A 25,209-nucleotide genomic window follows, 5' to 3' on the forward strand; every position below is an offset into this window, starting at 1 on the left:
CTAAAAACGTAGAAGGGGGAAAAAAGAAACCGATAAAGATCATAGGTTTGGAACAGGAGCGGGAAACCTGATTTTCAGAAATTGTAGTAAATTAATTTAATTTGGTTTGATTTGATTTCTAATACAGTGGTACCTTGGGTTACATACGCTTCAGGTTACATTTGCTTCAGTTTACAGACTCTACTAACCCAGAAATATTACCATGGGTTAAGAACTGCTTCAGGATGAGAACAGAAATCGTGCAGTGGTGGCGCAGCGGCAGCAGGAGGCCCCATTAGCTAAAGTGGTGCTTCAGGTTAAGAACAGTCTCAGGTTCAGAACAGACCTCCAGAACGAATTAAGTTCTTAACCTGAGGTACCACTGTAATTTGGAAAATTAATTAAAATAATTTGGGAAGAAAATAACAATTAAACACGGATAGAACGAAAACTCTCTGTGCATGAGTGTATACATATATAAAAACTAGCTCCGTTGGTTAGAGCATGGTGCTGATAATGCCAAGGTTGCAAGTTCGATCCCTGTATTGCACAGCTGCGTATTCCTGTATTGCAGGGGGTTGGACTAAATGATCCTCAGGGTCCCTTCCCACTCTACAATTCTATGATTCTATGGAGATAGTGTGTGGAATGGCATAAGAAGAGTTATGCCCATGGATCTTATTCCCAACCTCTACACCTTGACCAGATACTCTGCACAGCATCTGAAGAATGGAGGATGAAGTTAATGGACTATGCAGAATTAGATAAACTAACAGGAAGGATTCGAAACCGGCAAGACCAGAAATTCACGAAAGACTGGAGTAAATTTACGGACTATTTGAAAAGCAATTGTGAAGAACAGACGACGTTTGTAGGGTTGCAAGAAGTTTTGTGAGGAGTATTATTAGAAATATTGTAAAAATGGACAAGGGGGAAGATGATTTGTTAAGAGATGTAAAGGCAATATAAAGTTAATAAATGCATAAGAAGTGGTTAAAACGGTGGCTCATCAGAGGTGCTGACAAAAGTCTAAAAAGATTGTATAAGTGATAAGTTTTGCGGTACATTTTATAATTTATATGTTAAAATTAATAAAAAATATTATAAAAAAGGAACTGAATGGAAAGTCTTATCTGCTGGACTGTTAATGTTGTGAGCTGTCTCTCTTATGCTCAACTTGTGTATATGTGTAAACAAAACATTATATTACAGAAGAACCATCAGTCTCCAATGACCCGCATTCCAAGGAAACAGAACCCTGGGTGAACACAGCATCCCTAAAACTTCACACTGCTCAGCACGTGCTTAACAATACATTTGAAAACATATTGATTTGTGCAAAAATATCTTAACCTGAAAAGGGCATTGCTTTTGTACCCTGGTTTGATACCAATGCCTCTCTTAGGATTCCTGGCATTGTACCCCCAACCTTAAACAGTAAATCCTCAAACCTTTTCAAGTCAGCTATCCATCCAAAGCTCACTTTCACCAACAACCACAACCACGCTAATGAGCAAACAGAGAGTAAAGGTAAAGGGACCCCTGACCATTAGGTCCAGTCGTGACTGACTCTGGGGTTGCGGCGCTCATCTCGCTTTATTGGCTGAGGGAGCCGGCGTACAGCTTCCAGGTCGTGGCCAGCATGACTAAGCCGCTTCTGGTGAACCAGAGCAGCGCACGGAAACACCGTTTACCTTCCAGCCGGAGTGGTACCTATTTATCTACTTGCACTTTGACATGCTTTTGAACTGCTAGGTGGGCAGGAGCTGGGACCGAGCAACGGGAGCTCACCCCGTCACGGGGATTCAAACTGCCGACCTTCTGATTGGCAAGTCCTAGGCTCTGTGGTTTAACCCACAGCGCCACCCGCGTCCCTAAACAGAGAGTAGGGATAGGCAAATCAGTCAGTTTGGTTTCTCTCAAGTTCTGATTTTCCCACTCATAAGTTCAATTCATCACATTTTCACATCAGTTTGCACTTTTATTTTTTAAAAAAGGTTCTTGTAGAAATTCAGGAGTATTTTAGTGCAAATTTGTCCCATGAAACACACCTTTGTAATTTTGCCTTATATACATTTCTGCAAGGCTTTTTTCCCTAAATATAATGCATGTTTGTATGCTTCTTTCACAAATATATGCAATTTTGTTTACGTGACTTGGCTGGAGAACTACCTTGCAAAATTCGGAGAATGCAAATTTTGAAGAATGTTTGTGTTTTGATTCGCATATCTTTCCAAAGTGTGAATTAGGTAGGTTTGTCTTTAATGCAAATAGAATCAAATTTCTCCCCCATCTTTAGTGGAGAGTAATGTTCACACACAATCATGTGTGAGATGCCCCACTGCAAAGGAGGATTTTCACAGGATGGGAGGAACTGGGCCAATAACACAAAATTAGCAGGGCCGGCCCACCCATGAGGCAAAGTGAGGAGACTGCCTCAGGCAGCAGCATCCACAGGGCAGGAATGCATCGCCCTCTGGTGGTATGGTGGCAGTGACAGCTGTGGTGCACTGCTTGAAGGCCACATCTTCTGCCTTCTCAGCTTCCCTGCAACATGTCGCCTCTACAATAGCCTTTTGACGAACAGGAGGCACTGCTGCCTCCCACTCTTGTTCCCAATGTAGAAACCTACAGCGAAGCCTTCCCAGTGTTCCCTCCCTTGATCCTGATGTAGCTCTTCATTTAACCCTTCTTCCCCGGGGCGCCATTTTGTGGTTTGCCTCGGGTGCCAAAAAGTCTTAGGCTGGCCCTGAGGATTGTAATAGAGATGGAGTAGGCTATCTCTGGCTGTCTCCTAAAATCAAACCTAGAAGTTAAAATCAAACCTAGAAGTTACCAGCATGAGTTTGACTAAACTGCGGGAGGCAGTGGAAGACAGGAGTGCCTGGCGTGCTCTGGTCCATGGGGTCACGAAGAGTCGGACACGACTAAACGACTAAACAACAACAACAACAGAAGTTAGAAGAAAGGACCTCTTCACAGTGTTCCTTTCTAGGCTCGCCTGGGATGATGGGGGCACACACTTTCTTTACAAAAGCACTGGGGGTCCTTAGCTAAGGCACATTAAGCACGCACCACTCTAAGCAGCCATACTTCATTTCTTCTTCCATATGTATTTTCCTCCAGGAAATTTGCTATGAGAGATATTCTGCACAGTGGTGTTTTTTGTTTTGTTAAACGACCTGAGGAGTTTGCTGCTGGAACAGACCCTGGAAAATAGTATCAGCTGAGATGGTCAGGTCAAAGGGTTGGGAAAATAAATATCTGACTGCTGCAAGATCTTAGTCTTCTCTCACTTCTGCAGATGTGTTGTGCCTTCCCAGGGGTTTCTACCCGACCGTTGAGAATGCACATCTTAAACCTTTTAACTCTGATCTGCTGCTTGCCTTTACAGGCTGCCTCTGAAAAAAAGAATTCAGACTCTGTAAAAAGAACTATGTTAAACATCTGTGCATAAACTTTATTGATATTCATAAATTATACAGAACCCAGGTTCCTTAACATCCACAGTTTGCTGGGTGGCTTTTGATAACATCACCACAGAATTAATACACACCAAGGCATGGACGAAGATTCCACAGAGGTCCTGTGTTCTAAGGCACAGGACTTAAAGTGCAAAACAATGCTCAATGTTTCCCTGTTATCTGGAAAAGCTACTTTAGGCACCAATTTGGTAGTCTGAAATATAAAATCATCATAAAATCAGTAATCTGCCTGCGCAGATTCCGAAGGAGTTACTCCATTGTGTACTGTGTCTGAGCTTCCACTGCACTGTGAGTGGGATTCAACAAAGCTTTACTCGAAGTACGCCCATTGGAATTTATGAAAATCGCTGAGTTAGGTCCATTAATTACAGTGGGTAATTGGAGTAAAGTAATACTTAGTTGAATACAGCCCTATACCATCTCCAGTCTGCCTACCTGAAAGCGTCATTTGTAACCTCACTTGAAGATAAACAGAGAAAAAGGTCCACTTGTAGGTATTCCATTTTCACGTTGAGGGACTGCCACCTTTGATCTGGTGCTATTAAGAAGGATGAATCGCATAATCCTGAAGAAGCTCAGTGTGTACTTTCCTCTGCCGTAACCAGTTTGTTCTGAAAAGCCACGACTGCCAAGAGGACAGTCAAATTCTTGTTCTTTCCCTGCCCCCCTCGGCTTGGTTTTTCAAAGAAACCTGTGCCAAAATTATTCATTTGACGGGGCGGAGTGAGGAGAAAACCTTTGCTGGATATTCAATATTATTAAAAGTCAACCTTAAGAATAAACGCCATGCATTTTCGTATTCAGCATCCTGAAGATTTAGCGCGGCATTTCGCGACCTCTCGGCGGCACAGGGGGAGGAGGACAGAAGTTGTCACTGCTAAAAAGCCTACAGAAAAACATTTGAAAAGCAGAGCATAAGAATAGCTTTGGAATATTACACATGCGGAACTTCAAAGGCAAGGAAACAACAGAATGTCTTTGCGGTTTTTATGTGACACCAACTCAAAATTGAAACAGAAAAGCTACCGTATTTTTCACCCCATAAGACGCACTTTTCCCCCTCCAAAAATGAAGGGGAAATGTGCCTGCATCTTATGGGGCGAATGCAGGCTTTCGCTGAAGCCTGGAGAGCGAGGGGGGTCGGTGCACACCGACCCCTCTCGCTCTCCAGGCTTCAGGAAGCTCTGCGCAACCCTCGGTAGACCGGCTCCTAGGGTTGCGCAGAGCTGCCTGCAGTCCTGGGACCAGCGCAGCTCTGCCCGGCCACCGGGAGCCGGGGGAGAAGCTCCGCCCCGCTCCCGGTGGCCGTGCAGAGCTGCCTGCGGTCCTGGGACCAGCGCAGCTCTGCCCGGCCACCGGGAGCGAAGCTCCGCCCCGCTCCCGGTGGCCGTGCAGAGCTGCCTGCGGTCCTGGGACTGCAGGCAGGTCTACGCCGCCATCCCGAGCGGGGCGCTAAGTCCCGCCCCGCTCGGGATGGCGGCACAGAGCTGCCTGCCGTCCCGGGACGGCAGGCAGGTCTACGCCCCATCCCGAGCGGGGCGCTAAGTCCCGCCCTGCTCGGGATGGCGGCGCAGAGCTGCCTGCCCTCCTGGGACTGGTGCACTTCTCCCCATCGCCAGCCCCACAAGCTCGGGGGACAGCGGGGAGGCAGAGCGTGCCTTCCCACTGTTCCCCGACCTGGTTCTTCCAGCCCCGCACCTGGGGGGGAAATAATTTTTTTCTTCTTTATTTCCCCCCAAAAAAACTAGGTGCGTCTTATGGGCCGCAAAATACGGTATTATTAATATTCTTACTAATGATGTCAGTCTACATTTATTTATAAAAATATTTATATTCTACTAGTCATATAAACTATCAGACCTGCTTACAACTGTTTTACATAAAGCCATGCAATTAAAACCATATAAATGTTTGTTTTTAATTGCCAGAAAAAAAGCTTGGCAACAGGGGCTTAAAGGTTAAAACAAAAGGAGGCTGGATCAGTTTCTTGTTGCTGTCAAATGAGTCTTGCCAACTTAGGAGACAACCAATGGCACTCTTGCAGATGATCTCAGTGATTCAGCTGGGATGTAAGGGGTTAGGCAGTCCCCAAGGACCTAAGTTGTTCAGGGCATTGTAAATTAATACAAGGACCTTGAACCTGGGTCCATATTATCTGGGTAGCCTGTTCAGATGTCTTAACCATGGGGTCGCATGTTCTCAACCAGAAGCTCTCATCAGGAGTCAGGCTGCAGCATCCTGCACCAGCTGGAGCTTCCAAACGAAGCCCAAGGCAAGTCCACATATTGCTGTAATGCAGCCTCAAAGATACCAACGCATGGGCCACAGTGGTCAGGCTCTCTCTGTCCAAGAACAGATGAAGCTGCCTCACCAGACAGAGCTGGTAAAAGGCACTCTTAGCTTCCGGGCCTCTAATAACAGAGATGAATCCAGGACCAGGAGTAACCCCAAGCTATACACTTTCTCCTTCAGAGGGAATGCGACCTCATTCAGGATGGGTAACTTGCCAGTCTTCCAGACACGGGAACTACCCACCCAAAGAGCCTCTGTCTTCCCAGGATTCAAACAGTTTATTGGTCCTCATCCAATACACCACTGCATTCAGACACTGATCCTGAGCTTTCGCCACCTCTCCCGTTTCAGACATTAGAGATAAATAGAGCTGTGTGTCATCAGTATACCGGTAATAATTTTATTATTTATACCCTGCCCATCTGGCTATTTAACATATAAATGTTAAGTAGTGCTAGGGAGAGGATAGTACCCTTTGAAACTACATAGCATATGACACTCTATAGAGTAACACAAGCAAAAGAAACAGGCCCCTGCCCTGAGGTGCTTACAGTGCTGACAGTGGGGGGGGGCAGAGAAAGGGCGAAAAATGAGGGAGGCAAAGCATGGAAATGAAATGAGCAAATCCACTTATGCATACATGCAACTTCATTTCAAAACTAGAGGACTAGGTCAAAAGCTTTACAAAAAGAAGTGGTTCAAATATAACGCTGGCTTTTACCTCACTGTGCAATTGGAATAAAAGTGAAAGAAATACTGAGAGAGATCACCTTACAGCAGCTATTTATGACTTCCAACTCTTTTTATATCTGCACGCTATTTATATCAGCACGCTAAATATTTTTACTGACGATACGGAAATGGCAAAACAACTGACCTCCATGAGCCTTTTACATAAGTCGAATGGTTGCTTTATTTCCCCAAAGTTTCGATAGGCTCTAAATTGGCAAAATAAAAAGCGGGGGGGGGGGGCTGTGTTTTGTGTAAACATCCCTCCAATAGCTTCCTGTCTGCTCCTGGATCCAGCAGGACTTCATTGTCCTCCTTACCATCAAAACCCTCTATGACCTTGCCCCACTAACTTCTCCACATGCCTTCCTGTGATCTTTGCTTGGCCAGCTATACCACCTCAGACATCTGGTGGTTTCCTGCTGCTTGAAAGAAACTGCTTGAAATCATACACCTTTGTATGATTATCTCTCCTACTTCCTTCAAATCTTTCCTCAAAAACCATATTTCCCACAAAGCCTCTAGCAGGGCCCCCTAGTTCCTATGCCTTACCATACCTCTGTCTGTATTAAGCCTAAGCAACTGGAACTGGAACAAAATAATAATTGCATAGTCTCTTGTTTATATCTGCCACCATCGCACTTCATCCCCCCCCCCCCGTTTCTATTTTAGATTGTAAGCCCCTTGGGGCAGAGACCTGTCAAACCTGCTCTTGAGGTAGATGACAGTAGAAAGGTAACAATCATGATGATATTAATAACAGCAACAACAACCTGCTAGTAACTCGAGGGGGTATCCTTGGAGGTCTTGCAGATGGTCTGTCTGGCGGCTGGGGCCCGGGGTTGAAATTTCTCTTTACTTCTGGTATTTCATTATCCTACGTAAAGATGTGAAAGTAAGCTTTCCCCGCAGCATTTCCTTGGAAAATACACAGCCACATTTGTGTGTTTGTTTGTTTGTGTGTGTGTGTGTGTGTGTGTGTTTTCCCAAGCACAATTCAAAGTGTTGGTTCGGACCTAAAAGGCTTAGGCCCTGTCTACCCGAAAGAGCGTCTCCACCCTCATCGTTCAGCCGGACACTGAGATCCAGCTCCAAGGGCCTTCTGGTGGTTCCCACACTGCAAGACGTGAGGTTACAGGGAACCAGGCAGAGGGCCTTGGTAGTTGCACCTGCCCTGTGGAACGCCCTCCCATCAGATGTCAAGGAGATAAATAACTACAGTGGTACCTCAGGTTAATTACTTAATGCATTCCTGAGGTCTGTTCTTAACCTGAAACTGTTCTTAACCTGAAGCACCACTTTAGCTAATGGGGCCTCCGGCTGCTGCTGCGCCGCCGGAGCCCGATTTCTGTTCTTATCCTGAAGCAAAGTTCTTAACCTGAAGCACTATTTCTAGGTTAGCAGAGTGTGTAACCTGAAGCGTATGTAACCTGAGGTACCACTGTATCTGACTTTTAGAAGACATCTGAAGGCAACCCTGTTTAGGGAAGCTTTAAATGATTGATGTCTTACTGTGTTTTAATTTGTTGGAAGCTGCCCAGAGTGGCTGGGGAAACCCAGTCAGATGGGTGGCATAATAATAATAATAATAATAATAATAATAATAATAATAATAATACACACACATATTTGCATTGCCTAGGACTATGCTAGATCTGCCTTCAGGCCTTTTTCTATGAATGAATCAGTGTGCTACACAACACAGAACGCTGCCTTAAACCAAGCCAGACTACGGCTCTATAATTAAGTACTTTGGAACTACCTCGTCATCTAACTAGTTCATTGATTTTAAGTTTTATATACTGCCTATGGATGTGCAAAGCATTAGCACAGTAATCTGAAACAGAACAAACGGGGGCAAGGGGCACCCTGTGGTACGTAGTCCTCTGGTTGATGGCAAAGGCCAGGGTGGGTTTCTCTTCAACTTTGCAGCCCCAGAGCTCCTGGCATTAGGAACAGTGTACAGTGGTGCCCCGCAAGACGAATGCCTCGCAAGACGGAAAACTCGCTAGACGAAAGAGTTTTCCGTTTTGGAGGTGCTTCGCAAAACGAATTTCCTATGGGCTTGCTTCGCAAGACGACAATGTCTTGCGAGTTCCTGCGGGGGTTCCCCCCCTTTTTTCTAAGCCGCTAAGCCGCTTATCAGCTGATCCGATCAGCAGATAAGCCGCTAATAGCGCTAATCCGCTAATCCGTCAATGGGCTTGCTTCGCAAGACGAAAAAACCGCTAGACGAAGAGAATCACAGAATGGATTCTTTTCGTCTTGCGAGGCACCACTGTATTATTTCAGGCACAGTAGGGCATATCATGGCCCCACACCCTGGTCCTTCTCATGTGGATCCTGGGAGACAAGAGTGCAATTCTGCCAAAGCAGTCTTTTTCGTTCCAGTGTTACCACAGCAGCAACTTGGTGCCTCAAATTAACTCTTCCTGCTACTCCTTTATCAAGTTCTATGCCAGGGTTGGGAGGCCTGTGGCCCTGCAGGTACGGTTGTTGGGCTCCAACTCCTATCAGCCCCAGCCAGAATGCCCAATGGGCAAGGATGATGGGAGTTGTAGTCCCAATGCCTCATCACTGCTCTATGCGGCCATTTTGTCATGTATTCTAAGCCCACAGTCAAGAGGCTACTGTTTGTACACGGAAACCTGCATTTCTGTAGCTTTAGTGAGGGATCAGGCCAGAGCAGTTGTGCAAGTTTCTTAAGAGAGAAAATTTCCAGGGAGAAGTGTTACCTCGTTGTCTCCATCCATCCCACTGCTGGCACTCAGTATACTTCGTGTACTGGATCGGTTGCTTGAACTACCTGGTTAGATGAGGAAACAAGCCCAGTTAGGGATTTTCAAGCATTTCATAAAGTGTCCACACATTCATGTTTTCTTGTGAAGAACCACCTTCCAATCCTTTCCCCTGGCCCTGAAACCACCATTCCGCTTATTCCTATAATTTCTGAATTAGGGAAGAGCTCTGTATCAAGTTATTTCTTCTTACCTCTCGGTTTCTTTTTCATTTTGTGTCATGTGTCTGTTAGACTGTGAACCTTTAGGCAGGGACTGAATTATCTTTCAATATGTGTACAGTGCTTAGAGAATTGCATGTACTGAGAAACAGGCTTTATACATGTTTATCAAAGAGGGAAGGTTTTCCCCACTCCCCTTGGAACAGCGTCAAGGAGGTGTGGAATTCTGCACCAGAAAATTAAATTATTGCTATTGGATAAAACTGCAGCATGATGACACTCAAACTTTTGCCGATCAGCAAAAGGAAAACAAGGAAGTAATACATGTTTTATGTTTGGTTATCTGAATCTGTGGTATGTATAGCGAGGTTTGGGTACTAATTCCTCATGTTTGGATAAGTGAACTTTTGCATAGGAAACATTCATAAAGCGCATAAACAGACTGAACAGTAAGTTCAGTGAGGGTAATATAGAGCATTGGCTGGGAAAGCAACAATTGCTAAGTGCTCCATCCTTAACGACTAGACATCCAAAGCATCCTCACCTCTCCCTAGATGGCTTCCTGGCTGCTTACTTACTGGTAGTACTTGAGGCGCTTTCTGTTTTCCAGTCCCCTCGCCTGATTTCTTTAATTGGTTGGTATAGGTTTTTCCGAGGATGAGCTTCATAAATGCTACACTCTGGTTTCTTGGGGATGTTTTGGGAATGGCCAACAGGGACAGTGATTTCCAAATCTGGGAAGAAAAAGTCAGGAGTCAAGGCAAGGCAACTTATTGTTACTATTAAGGTAAAGGTAAAGGGACCCCTGACCATTAGGTCCAGTCATGGCCGACTCTGGGGTTGCGGTGCTCATCTCGCTTTATTGGCCGAGGGAGCCAGCATACAGCTTCCGGGTCAGGTGGCCAGCGTGACTAAGATGCTTCTGGCGAACCAGAGCAGCGCACGGAAACGCCGTTTACCTTCCCGCCGGAGCGGTACCTATTTATCTACTTGCACTTCAACGTGCTTTCAAACTGCTAGGTTGGCAGGAGCAGGGGCCGAGCAACAGGAGCTCATTATTAAAACACATTTATTCAAAAATTACACTTCAGCTTTGTCCCTTTGGCAGTGGGCAAAACTTTTTCAAACTGGAAGTTATGCCTCGTTGCTCATCTAGTACCTTCCTTGGCATCGGCAGCTAAAATTCTGATTCTGCCCCAAACAAGGTAATCCCTCCTGCACTTTGGAAATCCGTGAATAGGGCTGCTTGGATTTTCCACTGATGTCTCACTGATTCAGTGCAAGTAAAGGATCCCTGGATGAGTTAAGTCCAGTCAAAGGCAACTATGGGGTTGCGGTGCTCATCAGGCCGAAGGAGCCGGCGTTTGTCAGCAGTTTTCCGGGTGATGTGGCCAGCATGACTTAAACCGCTTCTGGCACAACAGAACACCGTGACGGAAGCCAGAGTGCATGAAAACGCCATTTACCTTCCCACTGCAGTGGTACCTATTTATCTACTTGCACTGGAGTGCTTTTGAACTGCTAGGTTGGCAGAAGCTGGGACAGAGCAACGGGAGCTCACCCCATTGCACAGATTCGAACCGTGGACCTTCTGATCAGCAAGCCTAAGAGGCTCAGTGGTTTAGACCACAGCGTCACCCGCATCCCCTTCAGTAATACAACAGGCAAAATTGGCATCTAGTAGGCACATCCCTGTAGTTACAATAGCCACCGCTGCAGCAGTCCAAACCATACATTTTCCACCAGTGTCTTGCTATCATAAATGATGGCATTTGACGAGCTACAACGCCAGTGAAAAGAACATAATGTTAACCAGTTGCTATTTGGGCAGTCTTGGTATGCTTGTGCACGTACAGCCTGAGATATTCCTGCCCTCTGTGTGTCAAATGACAGTAACCACAGAAGAAACGTTGTTTTGCCTCGAGTCTTTATCATACTCTTTTTATCCACAATCTTGTTTGCGTCCCAGGATTTTCACAAAAACGTATACATCAACTTTGAATTTATGGGAGTTGTTTAGCCTTCTGAAATGTAAAGACTGCAGTAAAGTAACAAAAAATGAGCTATTGAGAGAACGCCCGTTTACCAGTGGTGGTTTCAGGTTTGCTCCCACATTTGAGGCTCTTCAGATTGCTGGGGCCTGTTTTGTTTTTGCCTCAAAAGCCTCACAATCAGACCGAAGTCAAAAGAGGTTAGAAAACCAACTAGAAAACCATTACAACAGAGTGTACCATGGGCTAACTAAATAAATGCACAAGTGGAACTGCTTCTGCTTTTGCATTGCGACTTCCCCCTGCCTTTGTGCATGCTCCATAATGTCCCCAAATCTGCTGTGGAGGGTTGGGAAAAACCCCTAAGAGATTTAGGCAGAGCACAAGGGGAGGAGAGGGGGGGGAAATGCCCTGCTGTGCAAGAGGAAGTTGTTTCGCTCATGCAAAGTAGTACTTAGCAAAATGTTGCGTACAACCCCTTAGCTCCACCACAATTGGCTACAGACCAGGAGTGGGAGACGTCCAACTGCTGCAGTTTTCAGCATGGTCACCAATTAGTCAAGCCCTTTACCTGCATGTTTGCCAGCCTTTTGCTTCTCAATTTGCCGCCGAGTGATGCTGTCGCGTAATCTTTTCAGGTTTTCCTGGAAACGCAAAATGTTATTTTCAAGGATCTGAACAAACATGGACAACTATTAATAATGGTTTGCAAAACTGGCAAGATCTAACTGAATCCGAGGTAGATAATCCCATTTCTTCTACAAATACGTGGGCCTCACCATGTAAGATTTTAGGAAAGAGATTCTAGTGGTCATGAAGCAAGATTTAACGAATTATCAGCAATTCTCCATAACTTCCAGTCCATGTTGTTCTGATCTTATAAACTGATGGCCCTGTCCATGCACTTTTTTGTGAGTCCTCCTAGCTATGACTCCACAGGGGCTGAAGGTATTTCAGGAGGGAACGCAGGAAATACTTGTGTAGCTGATGAAGTTTGACCCACGTTCAACACGCAATCAATAGCAAAATGAGTTTTGCAGCAATTTGGTGTGGTTAACCAAGATTGTGTTACATACTCCAAATATTCCCTCTTTTCAATCATTTCTGATTATTAGCAAAGACTCCAGTATGGGCACAACATCTGGCTTCTCTCTTATGTAAAGGTAAAGGGGCCCCTGACCATTAGGTCCAGTCATGGCCGACTCTGGGGTTGCCGCGCTCATCTCGCTTTATTGGCCGAGGGAGCCGGCGTACAGCTTCTGGGTCATGTGGCCAGCATGACTAAGCCGCTTCTGGCGAACCAGAGCAGCGCACGGAAACGCCGTTTACCTTCCCGCCGGAGCAGTACCTATTTATCTACTTGCACTTTGACGTGCTTTCGAACTGCTAGGTTGGTAGGAGCAGGGACCGAGCAACAGGAGCTCACCCCGTCACGGGGATTTGAACCGCCGATCTTCTGATCGGCAAGTCCTTGGCTCTGTGGTTTAACCCACAGCGCCACTCGCGTCCCATGGCTTCTCTCTTAGCCTATACCAATTTGGATATTTTTAAAAACAAGACCACCCATCAGAGTGGCTTCAAAGACAAGGCTACAGTACAGCTGGGTACTATGGGCTTGTCTGTACAAGGGAGATATTTGGGATGGTTAGGGATGATGACATTTTCAAGGGCTTGAAATGCAGGCTCCCTCCTCGCAGACTGGTCAGCTCTAATGCAAGTTGGACAATGTCCTCTTTGAGCTTGCCGTGAGTTTAATTGGGGCTCCTGCCCCACATACCACATTTGCAACTGGAGCAGCAGAGCAGAAGCCCTCAGCTGTGAAGAGCTGTCATCCATTTGACAGGGGAGGGACAGGGAGGGGAAATCTACTAACTGGACTCTGTCAGGATTCCTTGCAAATCCCCTCAGGTTCTTGTGAGGAACGCTTGCAAAACTCAAGATCGTTTTTGAGGTGGAGAGGGTCCGTCCATCCCTAGAGATTGTCCTCATTGTCCTTTTTGTTAAAGACACATCTGGGAATACTAAGATGTTTTAGTTTCCAGCTCCTACAAGCTGAAACCATTGCCCACTTGGCCCTGCATTCTGAATTCCACTATGCCAACTTATGGAAAGGCGCAGAAGAGAAAACAGCAGCTTTTTACCTTTCCCAGCAATGACAACAGAAAGACAAAGAAAGAATTACCATATTTTTTGCTCTATGACTCACTTTTTCCCTCCTAAAAAGTAAGGGGAAATGTCTGTGCGTCTTATGGAGCGAATGCAGGCTGCGCAGCTATCCCAGAAGCCAGAACAGCAAGAGGGATTGCTGCTTTCACTGCACAGCGATCCCTCTTGCTGTTCTGGCTTCTGAGATTCAGAATATTTTTTTCTTGTTTTCCTCCTCCAAAAACTAGATGCATCTTATAGAGCGAAAAATACGGTATGTGTGGTATGTGGTAGGGTAGACTCAGTAATGCTGTTGCTTTTTATATTTCCCAATGAAAAGCACTTTTTGACTCACACACCTGCTGAAAGCGAAATGATTCCGACCGCTTTTTCTGATTCAGCTGCCACTCCTTGAAACAAAGGACAGCTTCATCTACAGTGAGCATCCCCAGTTTCACTTGCTCCTGTAAAGTGATGAGCTGCCTTTGGCCTGGGGTTTTCATCCCAGCAAATGGGTCATATATACTGGTTTGAGGCTGAGCCTTTGGATCTCTGTCTGCTTGCTCTGGAATGGAAGCAAAGGAAACGCTTGGAAAATTATCATCAGAACCCCTGTTAGAATAAACAAGTTCCGTTTTAAATACTGAAATACTAAATAAGGTGGGTAACAATGTGTAATAGAAAAAAAAGCATGAAATTAGGTTAAAGGTGTGTGAAAGAAAGTAATAGAAGTGGAAAGAAATTGCAACTGGGTAGATTGGAAGTCTAACACAAAGGTGGGGTGAGGGGTGGCGGATGGTGCTGGGAAAAGAAATTATCTGTGGGACTGAGTGTAGGTATGTTTGAATATTTTTAAGGATTGTATGAAACGTATGTTTGTATGCTTGTATATTCGCAATATGTGTGTGTCAGGGAACTGCCATCGCAGTCAGCAGTGGTGGAAGGGCTCCCGAGCGATGCCGGAGAAGGTACCAGCAGGAAAAGAGAGGACTCAGTGACCGGGGAAGGAAATCAGCGTTACACCAGGGAGAAAGGCGGGCAGAGGCGGGTTTCGGAGGGATGGCTCCAGGACTCTTCGCCCGAGACCAGCGGGGAGAGCATTGGTCCTCCACTGCCCACACCCACCCTGCGCAGAAGACTTCCGCGCAGGGAGGCTAGGCGGAGACTATCTGTCAAGGAACTTTTATGCTGGAAGAAGTTCAGGAAACGCCCACTGACGGATTCTGCCAGTGACTGAGACAGACGCGGAATCAGGACTGTCCAGCCAGGGAAAGGTTTATCCAGGCAACCTCGCCGAGAGTGGCGGCAACTTACGCACGAGCAACCCCCGATTCACATTACAGTGTGTATTAATGCTGAATTATTATAACAATAAAAACTTTTCAAAAAAGAAAAAGAGGAAAATATCATTTTTTTAAAAAAACAAAACTCTGCTAGATGTGTCATGTGGTTCAGTTCAGGGACGGTGTTTGAAAAGGGCTGAGGGGCTGCCGGCTCTGCAGGCAAGGCGTGACATAACTGGGCCTGTGAGCTCAGGGTGTGTTGCCCCACAGGGGAGCCGCACAAAGAAGGTTGTTGGTCAAGGGAGCCGTGGACTCAAAAAGGTTGAAAACTTCTGCTTCCAAAAGTATACTTTAAGGGAACACCTAGAGCAGTGTTTCCCAACCGGTGTTCCGCGGCACACTAGTGTGCCGTGAGACACCGGCTGGTGTGCCGTGGGAGGGAGGCGGGCGAGTCGGGCGGCGAGAGGTGGCGGCGGCGAGGATCCGCGTCGAGCCGGGGGCGGCTCCGCGGTGGTGGTGCCGAGCGGCGGGGCAGCGCGCGCAAAAGGGAGGAGCGCGAGACAGAGGAGGAGGAGGAGGCCGGCATGTCCGGGCAGCAGCAGCAACAGCAGCAGCAGCAACTCCCGGCGACGGCTCCTCCTCCGCCCGCTATCGCCGCCACCACCACAACAGCCGCCGCCGCCTCAGCTGCCGCCGTCCCTCAGTCCCTCGCTCTGCTGCCTCCTCCCACCCCGGCAAGGGGAAGGGAAAAAACGTTCACTTTTGTGCGTCCCTCCCGGCGTGACGCTGCGCGCTGACGTCACGGGGCGGGGCTTTAATGGTGGTGTGCCGTGAGATTTTTTTCCGGTAAACAGGTGTGCCGTTGCCCAAAAACGTTTGGGAAACACTGACCTAGAGCACATCGTTGCTTTTCTAATCCAAATGCTTTTGCTACTGCCAGCCCGCTCACTTCTCTTACTTATTCCACTACAGCAATTTGCACAGCTCATCTATACTTAATATGGTAAGTGATATTGACCATGAATGGAAGTCATACCCAAGAATTAGCCTGTCAGGCAATGGGAAGAGTCGCTACAACTCCGACTTACCCTTCCTAATATTGCCTGTAGACACGTAGAGGTTCCCAGGTTTCTCCTGGTGTTTTCCTGCAAAAACTAAACAGTGGCAAGCTATTTAAGGCATGAGACAATATGGCAGATCCAGACCAAACTTCAGTCAATGCAACTTTTAGGAGAAATCCCATTCTAAGCAAAAACAACAACAACAAACCCGAAACTCTTGAGTTAGCTGATCTGCAGATCAGTGTGGGAATCAGCCAGCCAACTTCTATTGGTCTATAGACAACACAGTAAGACAGATGCTATACTCATCAATGTTACCATGTGTTGCCAACACTGACTTAATAAAGCATACTATTGCAGTCTATGAAAATCTGAATGACAGAACATACTGAAGACTGCTATGTTTAAAGGAAAAGGAATGGGATGGGATGTACCAGCATTGTGATTTGCAATTTGAAAATTCTAGAAGCTGATTTAAAAATAATAATCAAAGGTTTCACATGAAAGAAGGCCATATTAGAAAGAAACATACCGTATTTTTCGTCCCATAGGACGCTCCGTCCCATAGGACGCACCTAGTTTTTTTTGGGGGGGGGGGAATAAAGGGGAAAAAATTCCCTTTATTTCCCCCCCAAAACCAGGTTGGGGAAACCGAAACAGGTTGAGGAACAGCGGGATGGCGGCGCTGCGCCTCCCCGCTGTCCCCCAAGCTTGTGGGGCTGGCTGATGTCTGCCCGAAGCGCGGGGCGCTCTACACCTCGCGCACCGGGTGGCAGGCTGCTATCCGCACCGTGGGGAGCCCTGCGGGGAACTCCTGCAGGGCTCCCCACGCTGCGGATATCTACCCGGCGCGAGGGGCGCTCTGCTTCAGGGCGCCCCTCGCGCTGGGCGGCAGGCTGCTATCCGCAGCCTAGACAGCCCTGCAAGACCTCCCGCAGGGTTGCCTAGGCTGCGGATGTGTTCCCGAAGCGCCGGGCGCTCTGCTTTCAGGGCGCCCAGCGCTCTGGGAAGCAGGCTGCTATCTGCAGCCTAGACAGCCCTGCGGAACCTCCCGCAGGGCTGCCTAGGCTGCGGATGTCTTGCTGAAGCCTGGAGAGCAAGAGGGGTCGGTGCGCACAGACCCCTCTTGCTCTCCAAGCTTCAGCGAAAGCCTGCATTCGCCCCATAGGACGCACCCAGATTTCCCCTTCATTTTTGGAGGGGAAAAAGTGTGTCCTATAGGGCGAAAAATACGGTAACTCCTGCCATTGCTGCTTGCTTCTCATTTTAGGGTGGCGCCCAAACGCTGCTACGGTGGCATCTTGCATTTCTATGGGGAATTCTGATTTTTGCCCAGGGAACATTTCAAAATTTAGTGTTTGATTTTCATTTACCGTATTTTTCGCTCTATAACACGCACCTGACCATAACACGCAGATCGTTTTTAGAGGAGGAAAACAAGGGAAAAAATATTCTGAATGAAACAGTGGACGTATCATTTTTGTGCTTCATGCTGTGGCCACAGACATGTGATCTGATGGTGAATTTGGGGTGACCCAATGCAAAAATCCTGAGAATCCTTGTGGATCCATGCTTTGTAACCACGTTTTTGCACCATTGCAGCCCCAGGCAACAGTGGGTGCGTGATTTTTTTTGGGGGGGCAGGCTGTAGCCATGGACATGCTATGTGATCTGATGGTGAATTTTGGCTGACCCAATGCAAAGATCCTGAGGATCCATGTGGATCCATGCTTTGTAACCACGTTTTTGCACCATTGCAGCCCCAGGCAACAATGGGTGTGTGATTTTGGGGGGGCAGGCTGTAGCCATGGACATGCTGTGTGCTCTGATGGTGAATTTGGGGTGACCCAATGCAAAGTTCCTGAGGATCCATGTGGATCCATGCTTTGTAACCACATTTTAAGTGGGGAGGGAAGGAAAAACACAGAAGGCTAAGAATGCAGGAGAGGGCTATAACGTGAGGAAAGGAAGGCAAAAGTTTCCCCCCACCCACCCACACAAGCCAGCCACTGTTTAAGGATTTCATCCTTTTAAATGGAAGAAAGCATATTTGAATGCTGTGTGTCTCCAAAAACAAAAAGCAGGAAGTCAAATCAGAATTTTAAGCCGAACCTGTAATCTCTCTTCCCTTCACAAACATTGTTCCTCCGGAGCAGGGAGAGGATAGAAGGACGGACGCTCTGCTTTCCTCTCTTCTTGCCTGGAGGGGAGGGGCTTTCCCTGCTCTTTGTTCCGTTTGAGCAAACACAGCAACGAAACAGAGAGGGCGGGCAGTAAGACCCTGAGGCAGAATGCAGGAAAGCAGCAACTTCCTGTCTCACGGAGCTCCCTTCTCCCTGAAGCGCGGTTTGATTTTTGCCTTATTTTTCGGCTCCAGAGACCACACATTCGCTGCATAACACGCACAGACATTTCCCCTTCCTTTTTAGGAGAAAAAATCTGCGTGTTATAGAGCGAAAAATACGGTACTTTTTAGAATTAAAAAAATAAATCTGTAAACTGGACTATAAAACAGTATTTACATATTCTGAATAACTGAATGAATGAATGGCTTCTCCAATGAGAACACAGAAATCTCCTGGCGAGACAATGAGAAGATGGTTCTAGAGTAGGGTTACCATATTTCAAATGGCGAAAATCCAGACACAAAAGGTTTTTGAGCATTCTTTTTAGGCCAATCGTCCGATAGCCCCTCCTCCTCCACCACCACCAAGCCTGGGCCGCCCCCACCAGAGCCAAAGTCTGAACCAGAGATACCTACAAACACTTTGTTTTATATAAAAACCCCCAAATCCAGGACATTTGCTTTAGATTGCAAAATTCCCTCCGGATGGGCATGTAGGACCCCCAAAAGAGCATGTACGGGAATTGCTGGAATATTCTGGAGGAGAGCCTAGATCAGCACTTCAAATGCTGCTTTTGCTGCTCCAACACTACTTCTACTGGCTCTGGCAAATCTCACAAGACAAGATCTGGAAATCTCAAATAGATAAAAAGGAACTAGGTTCGCATAACCAGGTTCGCCTTATTTCTTTTCAGTCCGCAAGAATGGGTATGTTGCACACTGGGTCACCCTCTCAGGCCCCAGCAAAGTGTCCTCATTCCTCCCACGCTTGGGCCCTGACACATGGAGGTACTGGATCATATAAACAGGTTTGTTCTCTCCACGAGTTCCTCCCAGCAATGAACCTAACTGTGGCCTTGAACGTTCCTGGAGGCGGTCGTATGTTGGCTGTTAGTTGCCTGGACAGGCGGAAATAATGGGAGCTCACTTCTGTTTCCCTCTTATTTTCATTTCTTTGGTATTTGGAAAATATGTTGTTGGGACCTGGAAGACTAGACAAAACCTCTTTTAAAAAATGAGAAGCATAATTCTTTGAACTCAACTATAAGCATACAAGCTGCGAGTTTTCCTATCCTAGGCTGTATAAAAGGTAAAGGTAAAGGTACCCCTGACCATTAGGTCCAGTCGCAGACGACTCTGGGGTTGCGGCGCTCATCTCGCTCTATAGGCCGAGGGAGCCGGTGTTTGTCCGCAGACAGCTTCCGGGTCATGTGGCCAGCATGACTAAGCTGCTTCTGGTGAATCAGAGCAGTGCACGGAAATACCGTTTACCTTCCCGCCAGAGCGGTACCTATTTATCTACTTGCACTTTGATGTGCTTTCCAACTGCTAAGTGGCAGGAGCTGGGACCGAGCAACGGGAGCTCACTCCGTCGTGGGTATTCGATCCGCCAGCCTTCTGATCAGCAAGCCCTAGGCTCTGTAGTTTAGACCACAGCGCCACCTGTGTCCCTTCCTAGGCTGTACAGCCTACAGCAAAGATGGAGAATCTGTGGTCCTCTTGACATTGCTCTGCAACTCCCATCATGGATGACCACTGACTTGGGATGATGGGAGCTGATGTCCAACAACATATGGGGTACCAGAGGTCCCTCATTCCCTCGCTACAGGCTTTTGCAAAACAATGTTGAGATAATTCTGCTTCCTCAGTCACCTTTATAGATGTATGACTCTTTGTCCTGTGGTTTAGTGGAGGGATCAGGTCTCGGAACAGGGACAGGTGGCCTATTGACCAATTCCTGAGGAAAACTGTCCTGTTCCACCGTGTGATAGAGTTCTTCATCTTCACAATCATGGTATATATCCTCTTTCAGTTCTGGTACATCCATGCTCACACCTAGAAAACAAACTCATAATTAGAAAGGGGGAAACTCATGCAGAGTGAAGCAACTGTGTGCATTTAAGTTTTACATAACTTGTAGAGTGTGGGGTGGAGAGAGCTTTTATATATCTTATGTTAGTCTGAATATTTTTGTTTTGTTGGCTATAGAGTCATTGAGGGAATCTCTAATATTGGACCCGCTATATTTGAACATATTTACCCCTGCATCACTCTGAACGAAAGCCAAGGATTGCCTTGGCGTGTCATTTGAACCCGGGTTCGTGGGTAAGCTGTCTCCACGCTGATGATGAGCTTTGACCAAGAACAAGCCTTGGCTACAGCTCGCAGTTAGTGATAAGATTTGTTGTTGTTAATAAAATTTGTATCTCCACCTTCATCTGAAGATCCCAGGGCGGTTCACAACATAAAAATACAAAATATGAATACAAAATACATAATAAAATGAAAACAAAACAAAACAATAACCCCCTCCCACAAACATATTTAAAAGGCCATAGAATGCTAATCAGCAAAAGGCCTGGTTGAAGAGAATTGTTCTCGCCTGGCACCTAAAGACATGCAGAAGAAGAAGAGGAGTTTGGATTTGATATCCCGCTTTATCACTACCCGAAGGAGTCTCAAAGCGGCTAACATCCTCCTTTCCCCTCCTCCCCCACAACAGGCACTCTGTGAGGTTAGTGGGGCTGAGAGACTTCAAAGAAGTGTGACTGGCCCAAGGTCATCCAGCAGCTGCATGTGGAGGAGCGGGGAAACGAACCCGGTTCACCAGATTACAAGACTAGCGCTCTTAACCACTACACCAGCCTTCCTGGGGAGAGGCTTCCACAAACTGGGAGCTACTGCAGAAAAGGCTCTCTCTCATATTGCTACCCTCCAGATCTCTTCATACGGGGATCTTAACTCTGAGCCTTCCTCTCTGCATATGCTCACCTTCTAAGAACTTGCGCATCATATAGGCCTTTGTTGTCCGCGCGGAGGAGCTGCTAGTCTCCGACTGAAGCATTTCTACGTCTGAAAACAACAATGGACAAACATAATCCACTGGGTTCTTTGAAAAGCTTCTCTTGCCAGCATCTAAGAACAACTGAGATATGACTCCCATTGACAGCTGCTGAAGGGGGAAAGCTGCTCAAAAGGCTCCACGGCACTGGAAATTAAGGCTGAAATGGGCGAAACTGACTCCACCACCACCCATGGGAACAAACCCACTTGCATGGGGAATTCCTGTAGTGGCACCGTAGCTCTTGATTTTGTTTTCGATGGGGTAGTACAGTGGTGCCTCGCAAGACGAAAAGAATCCATTCCGCGAGTCTCTTCGTCTTGCGGTTTTTTCGTCTTGCGAAGCATGGCTATTAGCGGCTTAGCGGCTATTAGCGGCTTAGCGGCTATTAATGGCTTAGCGGCTTTAAGAAAAAGGAAACAAACTCGCAAGACGAAACGGAAGCCCATACGGAAATTCGTCTTGCAGAACGACTCAAAAAACGGAAAACTCTTTCGTCTAGCGAGTTTTTCGTCTTGCGAGGCATTCGTCTTGCGGGGCACCATTGTATTTTAATCTTGTTTTTAAGTTGTATTCATTCAACTTGTTTTTCTTATTGCTTGTTAGCCGCCCTGGCAGGGAGGGCGGGGTATAAATATTATTATTATTATTATTATTATTATTATTAAATAGGTAAAAAAATTGCCCATGGGCCCACCATATTACACTCATCCTGCAACGGCTGCATTGATTACCAGTCTGTTTTCAAGCACAGTTAAAAGTGTTGGTGATAACCTCTGAAGCCCTAAATGGCCTGGGTCCAGGGTATTTCACCCTGTTTCAGCTTGCCCATTCCCTAAGAGCTGTTAGCAAAGCCCTTCTCTGTGTCCCACCAATGATGGAGGTGCAGTTGGCTGGGATGATATGAAGGACTTCCTTGATGGCTGCACCCAGACTGTAGAAAACCTTGCCCTGCTAGGTTTATCTGGCCCACTCCCTTGCCATTTCTGGTGCAAATGTGCTGAGCCTGTCTTGATATTGCTGTTTTATCCTGGAATGTAGTACTTTGACTGCTGCAAGCCACTCTGAGTAATGCAAATAAATAAATAACCCAGTGGTAAGGTGTGTCATTTCCTCATACATACCAAACAACTTCATCCAGAGGCCACGATCTGAAAATTCTTTGTTCTAATTTCCAATGTTGTGTGCATTTGGACTTGAAACAAGGTTAGAACATTCTGTGTTTGAGCTCCTCTGCGTGATACCTGCCATGTTAGGTACAGCCAGACCCAGTTTATTTACTGATCTTTGCAATGCACTTCCTTTCAATCTGAGTAATTTACCAGTCCAAGAGAAGCTGTTAATTGACGCTGGCTTTGTTCAGATCTTTTTTGTTTCTTTGCTTTTTTGGATAATGCTTTCAAGGTATTTTTCATGGTACAGAAGATACATTTTGAGAAAACAATTGTTACAACAGTAAACAACTATTAACTTGTTCTGATAAAATGCTTTGTCTAGATCTTGATCAGGCATAGAGCTAGGAGGAAGGAGACGTTTTAGTCTACTTACAGGAATACATGGCGGCAGCCATGACAGACTCTTTAGTCTGCCCTTTAATATCTTAATTTAGCTTAGTGGATAAGGAGTCCAAGTTCGATTTAAAAGAGGAAGACTATACATACACAAGTCCTCTGTAGTAGCACCAGGAACCAAGCCAGCCATAGATTCGTAGAGCTCCTCATCACAGCCAGGGTTCAGAGAGCATTTCATCAGCAGGTCACTGGAAAGGTGAGCCATGGACTCATAAACAGAATCATCTTCCTCGCCCTGCATCAGCTGTTCCTTTATGTGGCTTTTCAGCAAGTCTGCTGTCTCCTAGAAGGTGAAGGAAGAAAATCAACAGACCCACCGAGGCAGTTGGTGGTGGTGAATGCCACTGAATCAATCTAAGAGCATGCCCATGTAACCAATCCGAAACATGACCCCTCCTACCACACTTCAGTCTTTATATGCAGTGGAGCTGTCACAGCAGGGCAGAACTTTGGGGTGGAAGTCAGCAGAATGAGCAGAAAGACCACCATACAGGGGGGCAGTCTAATCTTACTGCATTTTGTTCACTAGCTGACGCCAAAAACATTTCGCTAACTCTTTTAAACGTTTAGAGGCAGAGCCCCTACACAATCATCAGCTAGCCACTTTCAAGCAAATCTACTCTTTTCCTTTGCAGTCACGCACCTCTAAACTTCATGAAACGGCAGGGTGAGTGGGCTGGTGTTAAATCATTATTTTACTGCATTTCACTTTCTGCACTTTCTGCACTTTCTACCCTCTAGGGCGGGTGTGCACATTTGCCCCGATTATGTAAAAACCGCAGCCCCTCCTCAGAGGATGGCTCTCTTTCCCACATTAAGGTTCCTCACTGCCCATTATATGTGGAAAAGGAAAATGCCACAAGTGATGCTAAATCAGGAACTATCATGGTGTTTCCTGCTTGGCAGGGGGTTGGACTCGATGGCCCTTGTGGTCTCTTCCAACTCTATGATTCTATGATTCTATGTCTATGCAGAGAATGACATTCAGAGAAGAGGGTGGGTCCCCTGCAAAGGCCTAAGCCATACATTAAATCTTTAAAGCATTCCTGTCTCCCAGAAAATTCCAGAAAAGCAGAGCAAAAAGGTGCTGTTACCTTTCACCTCTGCCACTGATCCACAGAGACACCAGCCTGCCTGTCTCCCACTGACAAATCCACACTGCTTCTGCATGTGCTTTCTCTATCTACTTGAAGATCTGTTCAACATTGTTCACAGGTGTTATTTTTCCTCCTACAAACACTGAAGTGTGCCAATATCTCCAGGCCCTAATTTCACAAGTATCACCTACCCTATCAATTACTCTGGATCAGACATAGGCAAACTCGGCCCGTCATATGTTTTGGGGCTACAACTCCCATCATCCCTAGCTAACAGGATCAGTGGTCAGGGATGATGGAAGTTGTAGTCCCAAAACATCCGGAGGGCCGAGTTTGCCTATGCCTGCTCTAGATTCTAAAGCAGTGTTTCCCAAACTTGGGTCTCCAGCTGCTTATGGACTACAACTCCCATCATCCCTGACCACTGGTCTTGCTAGGTAGAGATGATGGGAGTTGTAGCCCAAAAAAAAACAGCTCGAGACCCATGTTTGGGAAACACTGTTCTAGAGTAATTCGTAGAAGGGGGTGTTGGGAGTTTTCTCCTTCAGGTTATTATTTTTGCTGTCAGAAAGGAATCATACATGTGAGCTAGAGAACTTTAAGTAAAATGCATCTTTAGCTTCTGGAGAATTGGGGAAGGGGACCCACATTCAAATACTAGTATCACTTTCTGAAGGAATAAAACGGCAGCAATCGAATTCTTGCCCCTGCAGTGCAGTTTCTACGTGAGACACCACCCTAAGCAGTGTGAAGATTCAGGAGTCCTCCACCATCCTGACAGCAGGGAATGGAAGGGCACCAGCCCCTCTTACCACATATTCATCAATGAACTGCCGGAGATCTTTGAAGCCCTCATTCTCTGCAATGTTGTTGGGATAGTGACCATATTTGTTGGCAACACTGTAAGCCTGTAGGGCTCCTGGGCACGAAAGCAAGAGGGCAGTGAGGTTCTTCAGACCATATTTAGCAGAAAAGTGCAACAGAGTTGGCAACTCTTCATCCCTCTGGCCTGAAAAGAAAGAAGAAAACGGTAATGTAAGGCAGGTTACTTTTTTTCAGTTTTACTCACGGACGATAAATTCAGCAGTTCTCAGTCGTTACACTGTCTCGGAGCTAGTGTCGTGCCCAAACCTCCGATTTCTCAGAAGTTTCCTTCCCAGGTGAAATCAGCTTTTATTTTGTCTACCCTAACTGCAAGGTGCATTAGAACCTTGGACCTTTTGGACCAGCAGCCCAGGTCATTATATACAATCACCCCATGGACCAACTTTCACAGATGAGTGGGGCACCCACCTGTTCATCATCTAACATCAAGGTGACATCAGGTGATGGACAGGAGAGTGGTACTGTTCTCCTCAGCTGACCTGTAGGGGTGGAGGTGGGGATCTGCCTCCTCATTGGCTGCTCCCAGACTTTGGAATTCCCTTCCTA

General features: G+C 46.5%; 1 protein-coding gene across 3 annotated transcripts in view; it reads right to left on the reverse strand.

Moving 5' to 3' along the window:
- Window positions 1-3,414: 3,414 nt before the first annotated feature.
- PIK3AP1 (phosphoinositide-3-kinase adaptor protein 1) overlaps window positions 3,415-25,209 on the reverse strand; it is a 48,888-nt gene continuing 27,093 nt past the window's right edge. For all 3 annotated transcript variants that reach the window (XM_082223574.1, XM_082223575.1, XM_082223573.1), the window contains exons 7-17: window positions 24,591-24,787; window positions 22,772-22,964; window positions 21,041-21,121; window positions 19,922-20,104; window positions 15,952-16,017; window positions 13,940-14,145; window positions 12,007-12,079; window positions 10,023-10,178; window positions 9,221-9,291; window positions 7,259-7,362; window positions 3,415-4,350 (exon numbers count right to left, since the gene is read on the reverse strand). In XM_082223574.1, the coding sequence (XP_082079700.1) occupies window positions 4,281-4,350; window positions 7,259-7,362; window positions 9,221-9,291; window positions 10,023-10,178; window positions 12,007-12,079; window positions 13,940-14,145; window positions 15,952-16,017; window positions 19,922-20,104; window positions 21,041-21,121; window positions 22,772-22,964; window positions 24,591-24,787 (1,400 nt within the window). In that variant the 3' untranslated portion in view covers window positions 3,415-4,280. The remainder of the gene's footprint in view (window positions 4,351-7,258; window positions 7,363-9,220; window positions 9,292-10,022; window positions 10,179-12,006; window positions 12,080-13,939; window positions 14,146-15,951; window positions 16,018-19,921; window positions 20,105-21,040; window positions 21,122-22,771; window positions 22,965-24,590; window positions 24,788-25,209) is intronic.

This window comes from Podarcis vaucheri (genome assembly GCF_965113315.1).
Source record: "Podarcis vaucheri genome assembly, chromosome: 5".
Lineage (NCBI taxonomy): Eukaryota > Metazoa > Chordata > Lepidosauria > Squamata > Lacertidae > Podarcis > Podarcis vaucheri.